General features: G+C 35.6%; 1 protein-coding gene across 1 annotated transcript; it reads left to right on the forward strand.

The window, feature by feature from the left end:
- Positions 1–1504: 1504 nt before the first annotated feature.
- Positions 1505–3473, forward strand: LOC104110208 (aquaporin TIP1-1). The gene is made up of 2 exons (XM_018775622.3): positions 1505–2004; positions 2871–3473. Exons 1-2 carry the CDS (start codon positions 1621–1623, stop codon positions 3231–3233), a joined length of 747 nt encoding a protein of 248 aa, XP_018631138.1. The 5' UTR covers positions 1505–1620; the 3' UTR covers positions 3234–3473.
- Positions 3474–18726: the final 15253 nt, after the last annotated feature.

Here is an 18726-nt window from a genome sequence, read left to right on the forward strand (position 1 = left end):
AATGCGTATTACTAAATATGTGTACTCTTTTTCCTTCACTAGGATTTTTTCCACGGGGTTTTTCCTAGTAAGGTTTTAACGAGGCACATTATCTTTTAATGAATATCCAAGGGAGAGTGTTATGAATATATTATATTATGGATGTTCATTTAGTACTCTGTTGTAAATAAGCTTCCTGAAGAAGTTTATCCATATGAGACTCCGCCATAAATACATTTATCTATTTAGTACTCTATTGGAAATAAGCCTCCTGAATAAGTTTATCCTTTCGGTACTCCGTTATGGATAAATATTACCCATGATAGAAGATTATCTATATCTGGCACAACAGTTTAGAGCAGTAGCTTACAAGCAGCTTACACAGCAGCTTACACAGCAGCAGCTTACAAGCAGCTTGCAATAGCAGCTTGCAGTAGCAGCTTACACAGCAGCTTCCTTTCTTCTATAAATAGAGGAGAATTCAGTTCATTATGTACAGAAGTTTGAAGTTTGAATAATATATCAGTTTCTTTCTATACTTGTCTTTATTTTACGGTCTTTATTTTATAACAATTATGTATTTATAAAAGGTTAACTAAAAAATTGGTAAAGTTAATTTGGAACATTCCAGAGAGGCAGAGACCAAGCTAGAAAGACAAAATAGACAACAAGAAAATTGGATAACATCTTATCAAGTATGCCACGTGTCAACAATTTGAGTCCCCTCTATGCCTCGCTTTGCTGGACCAATAGTGATGGCCATTTAAAATTTAAATAATAGACCAAAATACTAGAGAATTAAACCAAATAAGAGTGCCAAGTAAATATTCCAGCAATCTTAATATTAATACCAAATAGTTCAAAATGCAACTTGTTAATTGCACACTTTCTACCTGAAACCGATTACAACCGGGAAAAAACATTTAGTCGTACTATTAATCTAACTTATTACTTATATCATAGTTAAATACTTTCTTTGTCCCCATTTATGTGACGGAGTACGGATTTTGAGAGCAAAACAATTTTTTTTATGGTATTTTTTTCGTGTTTTTTTAGATATTTTGAATTATTAATTATTGTGACTTGTAGTATTTTTTTTATGTAATTTTCAATTATAAAAATTTTGTTTCAAAAAACTTAAAGATTCTATGTCTAAATTTACAGTCAAAATTAAAAAATTTGACTCTCAAAATCCGAGCTCTGCCAGAGGGAGTAATAAAATAAGGTGAGGCGTATAAAACTTAATCATGATTAAGCGAAAACAATTTATGTGCAAATGCGTATCCATTATTTTGGTGCACACTCAAATAATTTTGTCTTTCCTAAAACCCGAGCATATCCTTTTTTTTGTTTCACATCATTTGTCCAATACTCGCATGGGAGAGCGACTAAATTCGTATTTGAAAATTTCACATTAAGAGATAAGTGCTCCCTAATAAAAGTAAATTTAATTTCATACCCAAGACCAGAGATTTTTAAAAGAGCATACCTACTCTTGGCATCAACTATATAAGTAGTCTAGCATGAGACGTGGAGATCAGTATACTAGCATTTAATTAAGGATCACCATATACGTACCCACTAAAACTCCTAAACTCTCTTCCATTTCTTTGATCAACATTCATTCTTGATTTTCCGACGATGCCGATCAGCCGGATAGCAATTGGAAGGCCGGAGGAAGCCACTCACCCCGACGCCTTAAAGGCGGCGTTGGCGGAGTTTATTTCCACCTTAATTTTCGTATTTGCAGGTTCAGGTTCAGGTGTAGCATTTAGCAAGTTGACTGGTGGTGGTGCTAACACACCTGCTGGTCTTATTGCTGCTGCTATTGCTCATGCTTTTGGGTTGTTCGTGGCGGTTTCCGTTGGCGCTAACATTTCCGGTGGACATGTTAACCCTGCTGTCACCTTTGGTGCGTTTGTTGGTGGTAATATTACACTTTTACGTGGAATTCTTTACTGGATTGCTCAGTTGCTTGGCTCTGTTGTTGCTTGCTTGCTTCTCAAGTTCACCACTGGTGGCTTGGTAAGTTATTTATTTCTCTCTTGTTTTTCTTTCTTTCTTTCTACATAACTAGTTTTTCTTTGATTAATAGAGTTTAATATGTTATTTTAATTTGTTTGTCCCAAAGAAATGTACAATATTTTTATCTTAAAAAGAAACACACACTATTGCTATTTGGAAAAAGTTTTTTCTTCAATCATAGAAAATTTAATTAATTTTAAAATTTTTAACTATACAGATTATAGTTTTTGATAAGTTCTATATACTCCCACTGTTTCGTTTGCTCTCTCCTTATATCCAAAAACTCAATAATGTTAACATCTCTAGTTTAATCTTTTGGTCTATCGTATATATAATTGGCTAATATATCAACATAATCATATTTGTGAAGACATGTGTCATTTATTGATTTGATATAAATATTCCGAGTGATAAGTTCTTACCCGTCGTCTTCTCAAATTTTGTTTCCAATCAAATATCACGGTATAAAATGAATAATGAGTACTTCCTCCTGTCCATAATAAGTAACTTTTTTGCCTCTTTATTTTAGCGTCAAAATAAGCATCCTTTTACATTATTATGAAAACATTAACCTTATTTTTCAAAAAATTGTCCTTATTTATATAATCGAAGGTGTCAAGTTAATAATATGCAAGTTTTAATTAAGGGTAATTTAGTCAATTTTTTTTTTTTTTTTTAGGAGTTAGTATTTGCTTAGGAAATGTATCAAAGATCAAAGAGTCACATATTGTGGATCGGAGGGAGTAACTTCTAAAAACTTAAATTTTATTACAAAAAAAATAAAGAAATTAATGTTCAAATTCAAATAAAAGATTAATAGAGTACAAACTAACATTACATTATTTGACTTGGAATAAATAATGCAGGAGATAGGTGCATTCGGCTTGTCTGATGGAGTGGGTGTAGGAAACGCATTGGTACTTGAAATAGTAATGACATTTGGCCTAGTCTACACCGTGTACGCTACCGCAGTGGATCCAAATAAGGGTAGTTTGGGAACAATTGCACCAATTGCAATTGGTTTCATTGTTGGAGCCAATATTTTGGCTGGTGGGGCCTTTGATGGAGCGTCAATGAACCCAGCAGTTTCTTTCGGCCCAGCAGTTGTGAGCTGGAGCTGGGCCAACCACTGGGTTTACTGGGCTGGGCCTTTGATTGGTGGTGGGCTTGCTGGGCTTGTTTATGAGTTCTTCTTCATTAACCAGACCCATGAACCTTTGCCCCAATAAACAAAAATGTAAATGGTGAATTTTCTCTGTGTGATTTTGTTCTAAGGGGTTTTGTTATTCTCTGTTTGATTTGATTCACAATTGCCCTTGATTTGGGATGAACTTGGTTGTATTGTGTGATGCTGTTGGGGTGGGGTTGTGGGGGGGGGGGGGTTGAAGGGGTATTTATGTAATTCATGTGTTGGTTCCGTGTTTCAATTGTTCAGCTATTTTCATTCTATTGCATTTTCCTTTCGTTAATTGAGTTGCATCAATATTACACAAATAACCGGTCAGATTTACTGTATACTTTTCTTAGCCGGAATATATAGATTATAATTAGGGGTGCATATAGGTCGGGTTAGTTCGAATTTTTTAATTACCAAACTAAATCAATTGTGTCGGGTTATTAAATCTAAAGACCAAACCAAACCAATAAAAGTAGGGTATTTTAATCTCCGGTTTTCTCGAATTTTTCGGATTTTCTGGTATTTTTTTTTTTCTTCATAAAGTCTTCATAGCATAAAAAAAATTTGTACTCTATATATTTCTTCAATTCTAGTAAGACAAAACTATATAAGGTATTTTTCAAGAAAATAACATAAAATATGAGATGAGTCATGGCATTGTTCTAAAATATTGAACAATAAAGATAATAAAATTGAATAAAATAAATATTATTAATAAGCTATAATAAAAATGAACATAATCTAGACTTATTAAGTTGTTAAGATAAGTACGACTAATAAGTACTGTTATTTACATGAGTAAATACTAACGAAAATAAGTTATACACTATCTAAATCATGAAAAAAATTAAAAAATAGATATCTAACACTATTGTTATTCCTAGTGCAATTAAATTGAATGTCTTTTGTTAGTATTAATATAGATTTGATTTTGGTTTGGGATTTATTTGAGTTAGTAACATTTATGGACTATAAAACTTAATGGAGCATTCAAAAATTACAGTAAGTTCAATCCTGAAATAATCTGTTAAAAGATAAAACTATGAAAAAGTTTAAGAAATATTTATCAACTACGCTACAATCAATATTTTTATGTACTAAATATATTAAAAACTTCTATACATGTAATGTCGGGTTTGTTTGGTTTCGCTTTGATTTTTTTTAGTTATAACCAAACCAAACCAATTATGGTCGGATTTTTTTTCCCAACACAAAACCAAATCACAAACCGAACCATAGTCGGGTTTCTTTTTTCGGTTTGACTCAGATTATTAGTTTGATGCGGTTTGTCAGTTTTTTTTGTACACCCCTAGATTATATATTGAGTATGCATGAACTATACATATATTATACATTCGCCAATTATTTTTTGTTTAAGCGATTATTTAGGTTAATTCTTTTTTATTTTAACTCGCATAATAATACATGAGTGCAAAACATAATCTAAGTCTCCCTAATCCATATCATTAACGAGCGCAGGTCCACACCCTCCTTAATTTGCCATCTTGTTGGGAGCTTATTTTAATTTTTGGACACTTATATTAACTAGTAATGTGAAAAAGGGACTACAATAGCAATAGTAATGCCATATTTCAACAATTTGGCTGGAATCAGTATTTCAATGCGTATTTGAACAGTTATATATGGATAGGTCCTGATTTCTAATTCCCTGGCTCTCTCATGTAAGCTATTTGTTCTTTAGAGTAAAATGAAAAATAGGACTCCTTATCCTTTGGATTACGGACTAGTTGATACACAATCAAGAAAATATTAGGTTTTGCGGTAGCTAATAAGTTCTCTCTCCTGCTCTACTTCTGGAAGTGTTTTTTTAGAGAAAAAAAAAAACTATCCATATTACGTGTACAGGCAGAACAATATATCATAATAATTAGTCAATCAATTCTAGCATCAACAATATGGACTAATTCCGATCCGTTTTCCTTGAATAGAGACTAAAAGTATTGAAGCAGCTGGAAATAAGTAGTTGATTTTTTTGGTATTAAAATATGATGTTAAAGTGACATAGGGGTGACAAATGGACTGTTTGGGCTAAATTTGGACTGAACCAATAAATGAGTCATTGTCTAATCCAGTCCAAAACTTACTTGGGTTAAAATTGATTGGGTCAAGATTGACTAAACAATGTGTCAATGCCCAACCCGCCCAATTTCACCCGCCTACTTCATTTTTTATGCATGATTTGGTATCTGCTTTACATTTTTGATTCGCATATAGTTTAGACGAAATGTGATCAAGAATTATGAGACACATGGATATATTTCCTACATCGTTCTTTTGAGATAAAACTATAAAAATGAAAGTACATCATTTATCTCATTTTCTGAAATAGATAATTATTTAGGAAGTTAAGAACCAATCTCAGAAATCATTATTTAGAAAGTCAAAATAGCTTGTTAATTGATTAAAATTTTCAAAACATTTTATAGATATCTTCATCTATTGAATATTGTGAGTATAATATATTTTATATAGAGTATATAGGTGCACAACTATAAAACTAGAATTCTTTTGCTTAGTCGGCATTTAGGAAGTGCATTTTGTTTTAGAATAAATACTATTAGCATTTAAAATGAGTTCATAAATTATACTCACAGTTTTCTTATAAGTTAATAAATATAGCACAAAAAAAGTAAAGCACCTTTTTATTAAATAATTACGTTAATTTATCATTCTTCTAGATGGGTCAATATGGTCAATTTGCCTAATGATATCAGTCATTGTTAAACTTCTAGTAAACATAGATCATATACTTAGAAAACTAATTAAAGTGGTAGATATACTAGTGAATAAAATAAAAGGCATACATTTAATAACAAAAACAATATAGGAAGTTACAAAAAACTTCAATTTGTAGTATTTATTTAATCTTTTCTCAAATATAAATTTGTTTAATTCCTTAAAGAAAAACTGAAAATTCCCTAAAGCATAGTTCTGTAATGTCCTCATCAAATCGCTTCGTTCCGTGCAAAACAAATGATAAAGCATTAGAAAGAAAAATACTTTCTTTTCTAAATAAAAAAAAAGTATAGAAGGATAAAGATTGCCACGTTGAGTCCTTGACCCATAAGCCGCGGCTAAAGTTGCAAAAATTAGGGGGATTTGCATATATACCCAGTTTTTGGGTCACATTTTAACCTATACCCACTTTGCAAAAAAAATTGCAAGCGTACCCACTTTTCGGATAACTTCAGGCATACAGGCCTGAAGTAGCAAAAATTTATGTCTAAAGTTTGAACTTCCGAATTTTTTGCCTGAAGTGTAGCCTTATCAAAGCAAAACTTGCCTGAAGTTTGGCCTCACTTGCAAAGGCAATCACGTAAATTCAGTTCATAGCGCAAGGGAAAACTTCAGTTTCCCTCACTTCATATTGCAAACTCCAGACAAATTAGTTTGAAATTCTTCAATTTGTAGTGCAAACTTCAGGAACTTCAGTTCATAGTGCAAGGGCAAACTTTAGTTTCTCCTCACTTCATAGTGTAAATTTCAGACAAATTAGTTTGAAATTCTTCAATTTGTAGTGCAAACTTCAGGAACTTCAGTTCATAGTGCAAGGGCAAACTTCAGTTTCCCCTCACTTCATAGTGCAAATTTCACACAAATTAGTCTAAAGTTCTTCAATTTGTAGTACAAACTTTCGGACAAATTAACTTTTCAGTATAACTAAGAGCTAGTTTGGCATCACATCGGGCTTTACCAGTTTACCTCATGGGGAATTCTTCATCTTCTTCATACTGGATTTGGAACTTTTGTATATTCAGTATGAGATAAACACATAACAAGATGAACTAGAGAGTATCTGTTGCGCTCTCGATGCATTTGGATTTGTATTTCGAGCTTGCAAAATAAAGGATTGTAAAATTTGCAGAAGCCCACGTTTTATCTTCTGTTGACAGGGTTGCTGAATTCAAATAGAGAACAATAACAATATTTTGTTTTGATATTTTATGACAATATTTGATCAAATGTAGGTTAGGTTGTTAATTTGACTTCACATTTTGTTAGTGAATATATTAAAGTAGTGGTTAAAAAGTTAATTTGATAGACAAGAAGAGGAGAAAGAAAGGAGTGCATAGGTCAGGAGGAAGAAATGAGCGCATAGACAAGAGGAAGAAGAGGAGACGTCTGAAGTTGTTAAAATTAGGGTATAGATTAAATAATTTTAAAAATATGGGTATAAGTTAAATGGGGGCGACCAAATAGGGCGCCCGTGTAATTTTTACAAAAATAAGAGCTTGAATACCACTTGTAAATAATCCAAGGAGCATGACAGGTATAGGAACTACTAAAGGTACTAAAGAAACAAGAACAACAACTACTAATTCATCAACTAAGATATTCCCGAAAAGTCAAAAATTAAGTGATAAAGGTTTTGTGAAATCTTCTAAGATGTTAATGGGTAAAAGGACTTTCGCTATCTAGGGTGTAGCATTCGGGCTGCTTCGCCTATCAGCACAACGCTTGTATTGCTCTCCCACAACCCCGTTTTTCACGTTTTAGGCTGCTCCCATTTCGCTCGTCGCTATTACGGGAATCACTTTTGTTTTCTTTTCCTCTGGCTACTAAGATATTTCTGTTCGCCAGGTTGTCTCTTGCCTGCCCATGGATTCAGCATCAGTTCGAAAGATTTTCCTATTCAGGAATCTCCGGATCTATGCTTATTTTCAACTCCCCTCAGGTACATGCCAACTTTGGGTTCTGCACAGAACAACTGCAATGATAATGACCTGTTGGGTTGATTTTTAAATTTCATGGGTTAATTTGGGATTATCGACTCAGCCCAAGTTGACCCATTTATTACACGGGTTAGTTTGGGCAACACCCATAATGACCCATCATCAGATATAGCATTCGCCCAACCCGTGAAATATTGGGCGTTGAGCGGGTTGAGTGCGTCAAATAGGTTTGGGCCAAATTTGACAGCCCTAAAATGACTGAATGTGATCCTACCATGTGCGTCAGCTGCTATATGGGATAAGAGCTGTTCTAGTGGAAAGTGACGGCTGAATTTAGGAATAGGGCCACACTAGATATCTTGACAATTCAGCTTGTTACTCCCACTACGGCTACATTGATTGGTTTTTTCTTCTTCTTTAGAGAAATTAAAGAAGTTTAAATTGCTAGTGTTGATAATAATAAACTTATCTATTTTCAGGAAGAATTGAATTCAAAGAGAACCGAAGATCTTAAGAAATATTGATGATTCAGACTTGTCACTCCCACTCAGGCTGCATTAGACATTTACTTGTGTCATCACAACTTTTTTTTCTACTTTTGAGATAAATTAGCAGGCATTCTTCTATTTTCTCTTTTCATATTGTACTATACTTTGTTTTCCTCCCAAAATTGAACTGCAGTATGTTTAAACTAAACAATATTATAAAACAAAAAATATGTTTATTACTTTATTAAAAAATCCTAGTGTTAGATTCTTGATGAGAGGATGTGGAATTAGAGAAAAGAGCTTTGCCGAATGGAAAGACATAAAAGTCGGCGCAAACAATGTTTCTCATCAGAGTGGGACCCAATTTGCGTCAGATAATCAACTGAATCTATCCATTTCTTAGTTTAATAATTTGGCTTATAGAAAAGTAAACTTCACTTCATCTATACGGTTGACGAGGAGAAAACTGAAAAAATATCTTTCATCCGTTGATTGGTCGTTAAGTATTCGAAATATTTTAACCGCACTTAATATTTGTGAAAATTAATCAACACGATTATACGAGATACTATGTATTATGCGTATAAATTTTATTACTTAATTATGAAAAATTTACTAGTTCATCCGGTTAAAAAAGAATAAACCTATACTAAGCACGAATTTTAAAAAAAAACTAGAATAATTTTGAAACATGTGATCTAAAATAGTAATGCATGGATATTTGTGACTATAAATCATCTTATTTGTAACACCCCGAACATTCAGACTAAGTGTGAATATGTTAAATAGGTATTAATTTGATATTTTAGACATATGAAGTCATAGTGGATTGAGTATGGGTGAAAATAGTTGTTTTGGAATCAAGACGGAGAGTGAGATGTATAAGATTCGACATAATCGACTAAGTTTACAAAAGGTCTATCTTGCAGTATGATGTAGTGAAAATGTGTAAGGAATATGAAAAAACTCAAAACACAAAAGTTATAGTCCTTTGAAATAACTTTCCAACTATATATTATGGAGCCCGAACGGATCTCGGTGCAAAAGGTTATGTGCGTTTTACAGCGCAATATGCGCGCTCGGATGGTCCCGTGCGCGACCGCGCACTTGTGGCAGTGTTATTGCCTTTCCGGGAGGGGGGGGGGGGTCATTTTTAAAGCCTTACTTCGTCCCCCACACCCAAAAATACAAAAACATGCTCTAGAAAGGGAAGCTCTCATGAACCTATCTCCTTAAAGGTCCCTTTCCATTATCCAAGGTAAGTTCTAATGGTGATTCTAAGTTAATTCCAATTTTCCAACACCTTATTAACATGGGTAAACCCTCCAAATCATTAGATATTCGATTGGGACATCATGGTTGAGAAAAGAAACCCTAGAACTCGAATTCAAGAGGATTGAACTTCAAAAAGGTAATGTCTTCACCCTCTAATTGATTATAACATTGGATTAATAATTATAGACTCTAAGTTCATAAGATATGAGTTGATGGGTTTGATAGAAAAGCATGAACGGTTATGGATTTGGGTTGTTGGTTGTTGATTATTGATTAAGGGTGTTGTTTATCTTATGGGTGATGAAAAATGATATTGATTCTAACAATTTGAGGTTTTAGAATTTATCTAGGAGCAAGAGAATGAGTTGTTTGGTGTAAAAACACCATTAATGAGGACTATGAAGCTTTATACCCACCAAGTGTTTGATAAAATGCCTAAGTGACCAAAACATGAGTATTATTGCTAATATGGAATCCTTTTGACTTGTATTGATATAGATTAAAGTTGAAAGGGTTGGCGAATGTTGTATTATGCTCAAGAGCAGGAAGTTAAGGTATGTGAGGCTAACTCTCTATGTTTGGGAATGTCAATGATTCTCCCTACACTACGTTTTTTTTATGACGTTACTAATTGCCTCAGAAATATAGTTAAGCCTAGTTCCTTGAATAGTTGTAGAACTTCTATTCTCTAGCTTCGTAACCCGTTCATGACTTTCATTTTGAACGTTGTGAGCTTAGTGTGTAATCAATATAGACTTGGGTTTGATGCCCATGAGTCTTAGTCTAGATTACTCAGCATGTCATAAATAATTGAAGTTTAAGTTTTCATAATCAGTTCAAGAATACATGTCTCGGTCTAGTCCTATTCAGTATTCCAGTATCATGTAACTCAATATGATTAAGTATTTCAACATCACATATTACAGTATGATTTCAGCTCCAGAATTTAAATCCCTGAATGTTGAACACCTGTAATTGGGCCTGAGGCCGCCATTTATGCTTTATGCATGTTTGGACCTGAGGCCGCAGTTTATGCTTTATGCATGTTTGGGCCTGAGGCCACAGTTATGTCTACGTATACTTGGGCCCGAGGTCGCAGTTTGTGCACACACACACACACACACACACACACACACACATATATATATATATATATATATATATATATATTAGGCCTGAGGCCGCAATTTATTTATTTAGATAAACATGTTGTTCATCATTCAGAAGAGGCAGTATTCATATCCTTACTTCCTTTGTTCAATTATGAGTTATCAATTATCATTTCCGTTATCAGTTATCAGTGTAGTTTCAGTTTCAGCAATTATCATTTGAGTTAGTTATCTGTTCTCTATTATCAGCTCAATTTCAGTTTCATCATTTACAGTTCTTTCTTTTAGTTGCTTTACATACCAGTGCAATTCAAATGTACTGACATCCCTTTTTGCCCGGGGCATGCATCTCACGATGCAGGTAATGATTTACAGGTTGACGATTTAGAGCACTAGGATTCTCGTACTAGCTATTTGGCGATCCCTAGTTCTTTCGGGGCATTATCATTACCTTACAGTCTTCAGTATTTTCAGACAGTCAGTGTTTTCAGTACTTCATTAGAGGCTACATAGACTAGAGTAACAATTTGACAAAGTCACATGCTTTTTATTTTAAGCTATGTTGGCTATAAATATGTTTCAGAATTATATTAGTATTTCCGCACTTTGATATATATCATCAAGACTTTCAATATATCAGCATGTGTTAGTTTATCTTCTGCATTCAGTATGTTATGATATCACATGTTGATTCAACCAGCCAGTTGGTTCGCTCGGTCGCATGTAGTCAGGCACCGGGTTCCATGTTACGTCCAAACCCAAGTTCGGGGTATGATAAAGCTTGGTATGAGAGCACTAGGTCCAAGTGTCCTAGGGAGTCTATGAAGTTGTGTCTAGTGGAGTTTCCTTTATATGTGTGCGCCAGCCATGCATATAAATGGTTAACTACCACGACATTCACGATTGTCTCATTTTTCTTTTCTACTCTAGATTGTTCCATGAAGCTTAGAGCAATAAGCGACCTTCTCTTCCTATCGAATTCTAGACGTATCGAACGCCTAAGCAACGGGTAAGAAAAACTCAAGTTCCTAGAGAGGATAATTGCCCATTAGGGTATAATTATGGAGTACAAGTTGGTAACAAATGAGACTTGAGAGGATGTTACAAGTGGGATGCAATGGATAGTAGTATAGATTAGAGCATAATCTTATCAGAAAGTACAAAAGCAGTTATCATGTTCTATGGTTATTAGTTTACCTCAGTTACCAGTTATACAGTCTTTTAATTAGCAGGTTTATGGTTATTTAGTATGCCAGTTATCAGTTATTTTGTTACTAGATCTCCAATTTTTAGTGTATCCAAATTCTAGTGATACAGTGATGCCTATGGGTGCTAAAAGAAAATGCAAGTAACAGTGATTGTGGCAAAATATTTGTATGTTTTAGGTCTGGATTAAGACCCATGATTTGCTGGATGGTGCATGAAGTGATTTATCAGATGATTGTATACTCTAGAGGAGAAGTTTGTGTATGGTAGTGTATCCGTATGTGTTTTACCTCATAGAATAATTTTATTTTAATTCTTGAAAATGGAGCGACAGGTTGAGTGATGATAGTTTAGATATCAGACCCCATAGTGTAACATGCTAAGAATTTAACCTCAGGGGGCATGGAATTGATCACTATAGTTTTGGACAGAAAAGAGCCTAAGGAAAAAATATCTTGCAGTCAGAAACATTTGATATTACCAAGGATGCGTTTTTCGTACGACTCATGCATATGACTAAGAAGATATGATGTATGAAATGAGAACCAAGAGCAGTCGATATTGAATTTCGGGAAATGATTTTAAGTTGTTCATATTTATTCAAATCAGATTTAGATAGTACCACGTTGGTGAATTACTATGAGAAGCAACTATTATTGTGAGATAAATGATATGACAGTTCCCCCTTAGGTTATGTGACTATGTGTTTACCTCAGATGTTTATAGTCTGATATAATTTTGAAGTATATAAAAAGTTTGGGGTTAGATATTCTAATTTTGTTTAAGACAGATGAACTTCTCCTAAGTATGAAGATATTCCAATTTCGTTTAAGATAGATAAACTTTCTCTAAGTGTGATCCATGTACATAGTTAAAAAAGAATGATAGTATGCGACAGTAAAATAAGGTCAGATAGTGAGGGAATTTAGAAATAACCTTATACTTCACTTTAGTTATTCAAAGCAGAACAAGAAAGCATGATGCTAGCAGGTGGTTAGTAAAAGAATAGTAAGTAAATTTTGAGTAGATACAGTGAATTAACAATTTCAGCAGAGCTAGTAGAGGTAAGATTTGATTCACTTAGCCAGTTTAACTCTAATGAGTGGATGACAATTTGAAATACTGAACGCATGTTAGAACCCAAAGAGCTTAAGTTACACCCGAAGTTCAGTGACAGTGGAAGACAAAAAAAATCAACTCAATAGTAAGAGAGCAAGCTACAGAAGAATACCCTTTAAGAGTTATCGAAAGGAGGTTTCCCCAAGATTGACAGAGTGAGCAGAGTTAAATCATTAAGATTGTATATGATAGTTGTGAATGCATTAGTTTTCTGTTTATGTAAGTAGTCTTCTTTTTCCTAGTAAGGAAGCTTCCTCATAAGTCAGTCAGAAGATGAGTCTTCATTGACATAAAGTGCAAAAAATTGCAGAAGATAAGAAAAGTTTTTCGGATCCCAACAAAAGAGAAGGATCCGCAAGTACAAGACCTTAACCTTTGTTCTAAGGTAGAGATGTGAAAATCGTCAGTAAGTCTGGTTGGAGATTTGAAACCCTCATAGTTAGCATGGGATATGAAAATTATGAAATCATGCCTGTTAGGTATCATGAGGGTAGTGCCATTGCACGAGACTCTAATCTTCGGAGTACGGGTCAAGACTTAGCTCACAAAAATGTTATAAGTATTTTCAGGAAGTACCTTAAAGATAATCAAGTATGGGAAGTATAGCTCATGATTGAGGCAAATAAGAGAACTATGGTGAAAAAAGTTCACCGTTTAGCCAAGCTAGGAGTTCGACTATCGGATTCCAAAGATGGTGGAGTTATTTTCCAAAACATGACTTGTTCCTCCTTAGTAGCCGAAGTGAAAGAGAAATAGATTGATGATCCCTACTGGTTACAACTTAAAGAGGGGATTCACAAGCATAAGATGATGGCTTTTGAACAAGGGGGAGATGATGGTACTTTGAGGTACCAAGGCAGACTATGCGTTCCAGATATAGACGGGGTCAAAGAGTGGATTATGTTTGAAGCCCAGAATTTCAGGTATTCTATTTACTCAGGTTCCACAAAGATGTATCATGTTCTTAAAGAGATTTTTGGTAGAACGACATAAAAAAGAACGCCGCAAACTTTTTGGCCAAGTGTCCAAATTATCAGCAAATGAGCAACAGAAAACCAAGTGTTTTACCATATAATACACATATTCTTGAGTAGAGATGGTAAATATGGAGTTTATAACATGTTTATCTCGCTTATTTTGAAAGCATGTGTAGGCATACAAATTTTATTGAATTTAAATTCAATAAAATAATTTGGACTATATTTTAAATTCAAGATATATTGGTCTAAATAAATATTATGGGCTAATATATAATTGAATTAATTATATAAGTCCAATACATATGGACTAAATGAGTAAATCTTAGTCCATTGGGCTAAAATGATGAGCATATTTCATTAGGCCCAAGATATCATCTTTCTAGAGGCCTAGTTTGGTGCCACACGTGAAATGACGTGGCACGCCAAGTGAAACGGAAGAGCCAATAGGATCGTTCCATGTGTCAAAATGACAAAGCATGCCAAGCCAAATTAAAAGGCCAATGAAAATGCGCCACATGTGCAAGTGACATATTCTGGCCAATCAAATGCGGCCTTGTCACACTTGAGTCTGATTGGTCAGAAAGAGTTTGCTCTTATCATAACTCTTTCCTCCCACAACTATAAATAGGGGTCTTCATAACCTAGAAAAGAGATCGGAAGTTATATCAAGAAGCAAGAGAGAGCTCGTGGATCAAACGCCGTAAATTTCTCTACAAGTTTCAAGCTTCAAGCAATCAAGTTCAAGTTCAAGAAATCAAGTTCAAGCTCAAGAACGAAGAACTTCAAGCTCAAGAAATCAAGTTCAAGCTCAAGAACGAAGAACAAGTCAAGATTCAAGGAGTACGAGTTCAAATCAAAGTTTTTGCTAGTTGAATTCAATATCACCATTCGCGGAAATAAATATAGATTCAAGATCAAGCTCAAAGGCCCTTGAATTTATTTACTATTGGAAAGAAGAATCAGAGGATTCATAGAGATTGTACACTCAAATATTTGAAATCAAATACTACGATTGTTGCAATATTTTCGGTCTCGATTATTTTCCTGATGCAAATTTATTGTCTACAAATTCTGGCATGCCCAGTGGGACAATCTCTACCTCTCATCTCAACTTTTCAATCATTAAAGTTCAAGAACATTGAAATGGCTTCCAAGAAAATCAACTCCAGTTCAACTTCCACCAAGACTGTTAATTCCAGGTTTTATGCTGATGTGGAAAACATCCTCGATGTTACCTTTGGAAGCTTTGGACCAGTTACGAGGAGCAAAGCAAGCTCGTTAGGACAACAAGCACCCCAAGTGTTGTCCGTATCAACCCCTATTTTCGGATCTTCATCCTAAAAAGGAGCAAGATCTTCCACAAACGTACCCGAAGGAAGAAGCGATGTTGCTGAAAAGATGAAGAAAACTCTTGCTATGCTTGACCTCTCCGGATCCAAGAACTCGGCTGTGAAGGAAGATGATGATGCTTCAAGTGATGAATCTTCCCCACTTACACCACGTAGCGTGAGCCATTCGAGAATCAATCTGTGTGATAATCCATGTTACTCCTCATCATCTACAACAATCATACAAGCCACAGTGACAAACACATTATCTGTGGAAAACTAGTTGGCGAACTTGACGGAAGCAATCGCTGGATTGACCAAGTGCATGCAAAATCAAGATGCTAGAATTGACAAGCTAACAGACAGGGTGGGAATCTTGATGGAAGAAGAATCCACCCATATACCCGGAAAAGCTCCCAGAAGTTCCAGAGATTGATTCTCCCCCGATACGAGTAGCATCCGCTAAGGCTATCCCTGTCTTATCTGAAGGTATGATTCCCATCGATCAACTGAAGGAGTTCATTGAAGGAACTACTAAGAATAAATATGAAGTTGCTGCCAAGTCCTCCGTTAATTATGCAAAGTTGTACACTGCAAGGATCGATATGTTGAAGATGCCTGCTAGCTATCAACCCCAAAGTTTCAACAGTTTGATGGTAAAGGCAAACCAAAGCAACATGTGGCGCACTTCGTTGAGACATGCAACAATGCTGGGACTTATGGAGATTACCTTGTCAAACAGTTTGTTCGCTCGCTAAAAGGAAATGCTTTTGATTGGTATACAGACCTCGAGACGGGATCTATTGATAGATGGTATCAACTAGAGCAAGAGTTCCTCAATAGATTTTATAGCACAAGGAGCACTGTGAGCATGGTGGAACTCACAAATACTCGTCAACGGAAGGGTGAACCAGTTATCGAGTTTATCAATCGTTGGAGGAACGCAAGCCTCAACTGTAAAGACAAGCTTAGTGAAGCTTCTGGCATAGAGATGTGTATCCAAGGCATGCATTGGGGATTGTGCTACATCTTGCAAGATATCAAGCCTAGCACATTTGAAGAACTTGCAACTCGTGCCTATGACATGGAATTGAGCATGGCCTCTGCTGGAAATGAAAGGTTGACCATCAATGAACCTCACAAAGAGAACGACAAGCAAGAAGTCAGAAAATGGAACAAGTTTGTACCAAGATATGAAAATAAAGAAGCTATGAATGTCAACACATCACCTGTGAAGTTCACGATGAAGGTGAGCAAGAAGCAGAGTATGAAGTCCACTTCGTTTCAAGATAAGCCAAGTGTAAAGTTGACGCTAAAAGAAATGCAAGAGAAAAAGTACCCATTTTTGGATTCTGATGTGCCAACCATTTTCGAAGAACTCCTCAAGTTAAATCTCATTGAGCTTCCAGAGATGAAGCAGCCAAATGAAGCTGGGAAAACTGATGACCCAAATTACTGTAAATATCATCGACTTGTGAGCCACCCTATGGAGAAGTGCTTTGTCTTCAAGGACAAAGTTATGGACTTGGCTCGTGAAAAGAAGATCGTGCTTGAAGATGAGAAAGCAAGCGCAAACCAAGTCTCTATCACATTTGGCTCATTGAGTCTAGACGAATTATGTAGTTTTAAAGAAAGTAAAGATAAATAATTACTGGAGAACAACAAAGTTGAAGAACCTGAGGATGGTAGAGGTTGGATGTTGGTGACTCATCGTAGGCACCACAGAATGAGCCCATGAAAAGAATCAATAGAACAACCAATAAGGAAAATGATGGTAAAAAGACCAAGGAGATGGAATCCAATTAAGCACTTAAAGAAAGCAAAAGTGGAGGTGCACCGCCCTCAAAAGCCACGACATCCAGTGACCTTGGAGGAGTTTTTACCAAGTTGGTTCCGCACGAAGATTTCCCATGGAGGTATTGATGCTTCCTGTTGCCATGCTAACGAAGGGGAAGAAAAGAGTGATGACCTACCATTGGCACCATCTTCGGAAAAGCTCATCGAGTCCACTCCTCAAGAATTTAATGCTTGTGAGGAAAAAGTCATGTTCACAAATGACGATCTTCTGCTAGGTGACACTCTTCATAACCGCCCATTGTACCTGGTTGGCTATATGTCTGATGAAAGGGTAAATCGAATTTTGGTTGATGGAGGATCCTCAGTGAACATTTTTCCAATTCGCACTGTGAAAGAACTTGGTATTCCCATGAACGAACTCTCAGTAAGTCATGTGATGATCCAAGGATTTAACCAAGGGGGGCAAAGATCCATAGGTGCTATCAGGTTGGGAATCACCATTGAAGATATGCAATCAAGTGCATGGCTGCGTATGATCGATGCAAAGACTTCATACAACGTCTTGCTCAGAAGGCCTTGGATACATGAGAATAAAGTGGTTCCATCTACCTACCATCAATGTTTGAAGTACTACGAGGGTGAATTTGAGAAGAAGATAGTTGCTGATGATGAGCCATTCACAGGGGCTGAGTCACACTTTGCCGATTCAAAGTTTTACTTGAAGAACCGCATTATGAAGAAGCTAAAAGCTGACGATGGCATGAAAAGCAAGAATGGCGAGCCCACAACTAAAAGAGCTGAGGTGATTGCTGGTAGAGCCAAAGCTGTTACTGAGGAGGTACAACCCAACGCATCTTATGTCAATAAAGTAAGTCCTGCACTCCAATATGTCCCTAAAAGAAAGAAAGATGAAGGCGAATCATCTAATCTCCAAACTAACATACTAAAGGAGTTAAATCTTCCGGTAAAACGAATTGAGGCAGTAAAGTTGTCCTCAAAGTCACTTGCAGGGTTTGTAGCCCAAAATCGTTTGCACAATGTGGCACTCCCTACAAAGCGAACAGATGAAGGTTTTGATCATAATGCTTACAGGCTATTTGTAAAAGATAGATACAATCCCAATGAGCCATCAAAGTTAGGGAAGCTCCTATCAGAAGATGTGACGAGGCAACCACGTGAAGGTTTGGGATACAAGTAACCATCACCAGTGCACATCTCCATAAGAAGGGTGAGCGGCAATTATATTACTGTAGAAGACGAATTTGCCGCTTCTAACATGCCTTCTGTCTTTGATCGACTTGGAAAATCAACTGTGAGAACTTTTGTATTTGAGAGATTGGGTCCATTAAAGAAGGGGAATAAGTTCCTGAGAAATTATCGAAATACAAAAACAACCGCTTTTCCCAAAATTCAGAAGATCTCTAAATATTTCCAAAGTTTAGTTCCTTTTAGCGTGAAGCGACAAACAAAAGTCATGGTTTCGTGTGATGAGGTACTGAAGGTGAATCCATACACTGTGGTCTACACTAAATAACGTGATGAAGACGAA

Source organism: Nicotiana tomentosiformis, chromosome 2 (genome assembly GCF_000390325.3).
Source record: "Nicotiana tomentosiformis chromosome 2, ASM39032v3, whole genome shotgun sequence".
Classification (NCBI taxonomy): Eukaryota; Viridiplantae; Streptophyta; class Magnoliopsida; order Solanales; family Solanaceae; genus Nicotiana; species Nicotiana tomentosiformis.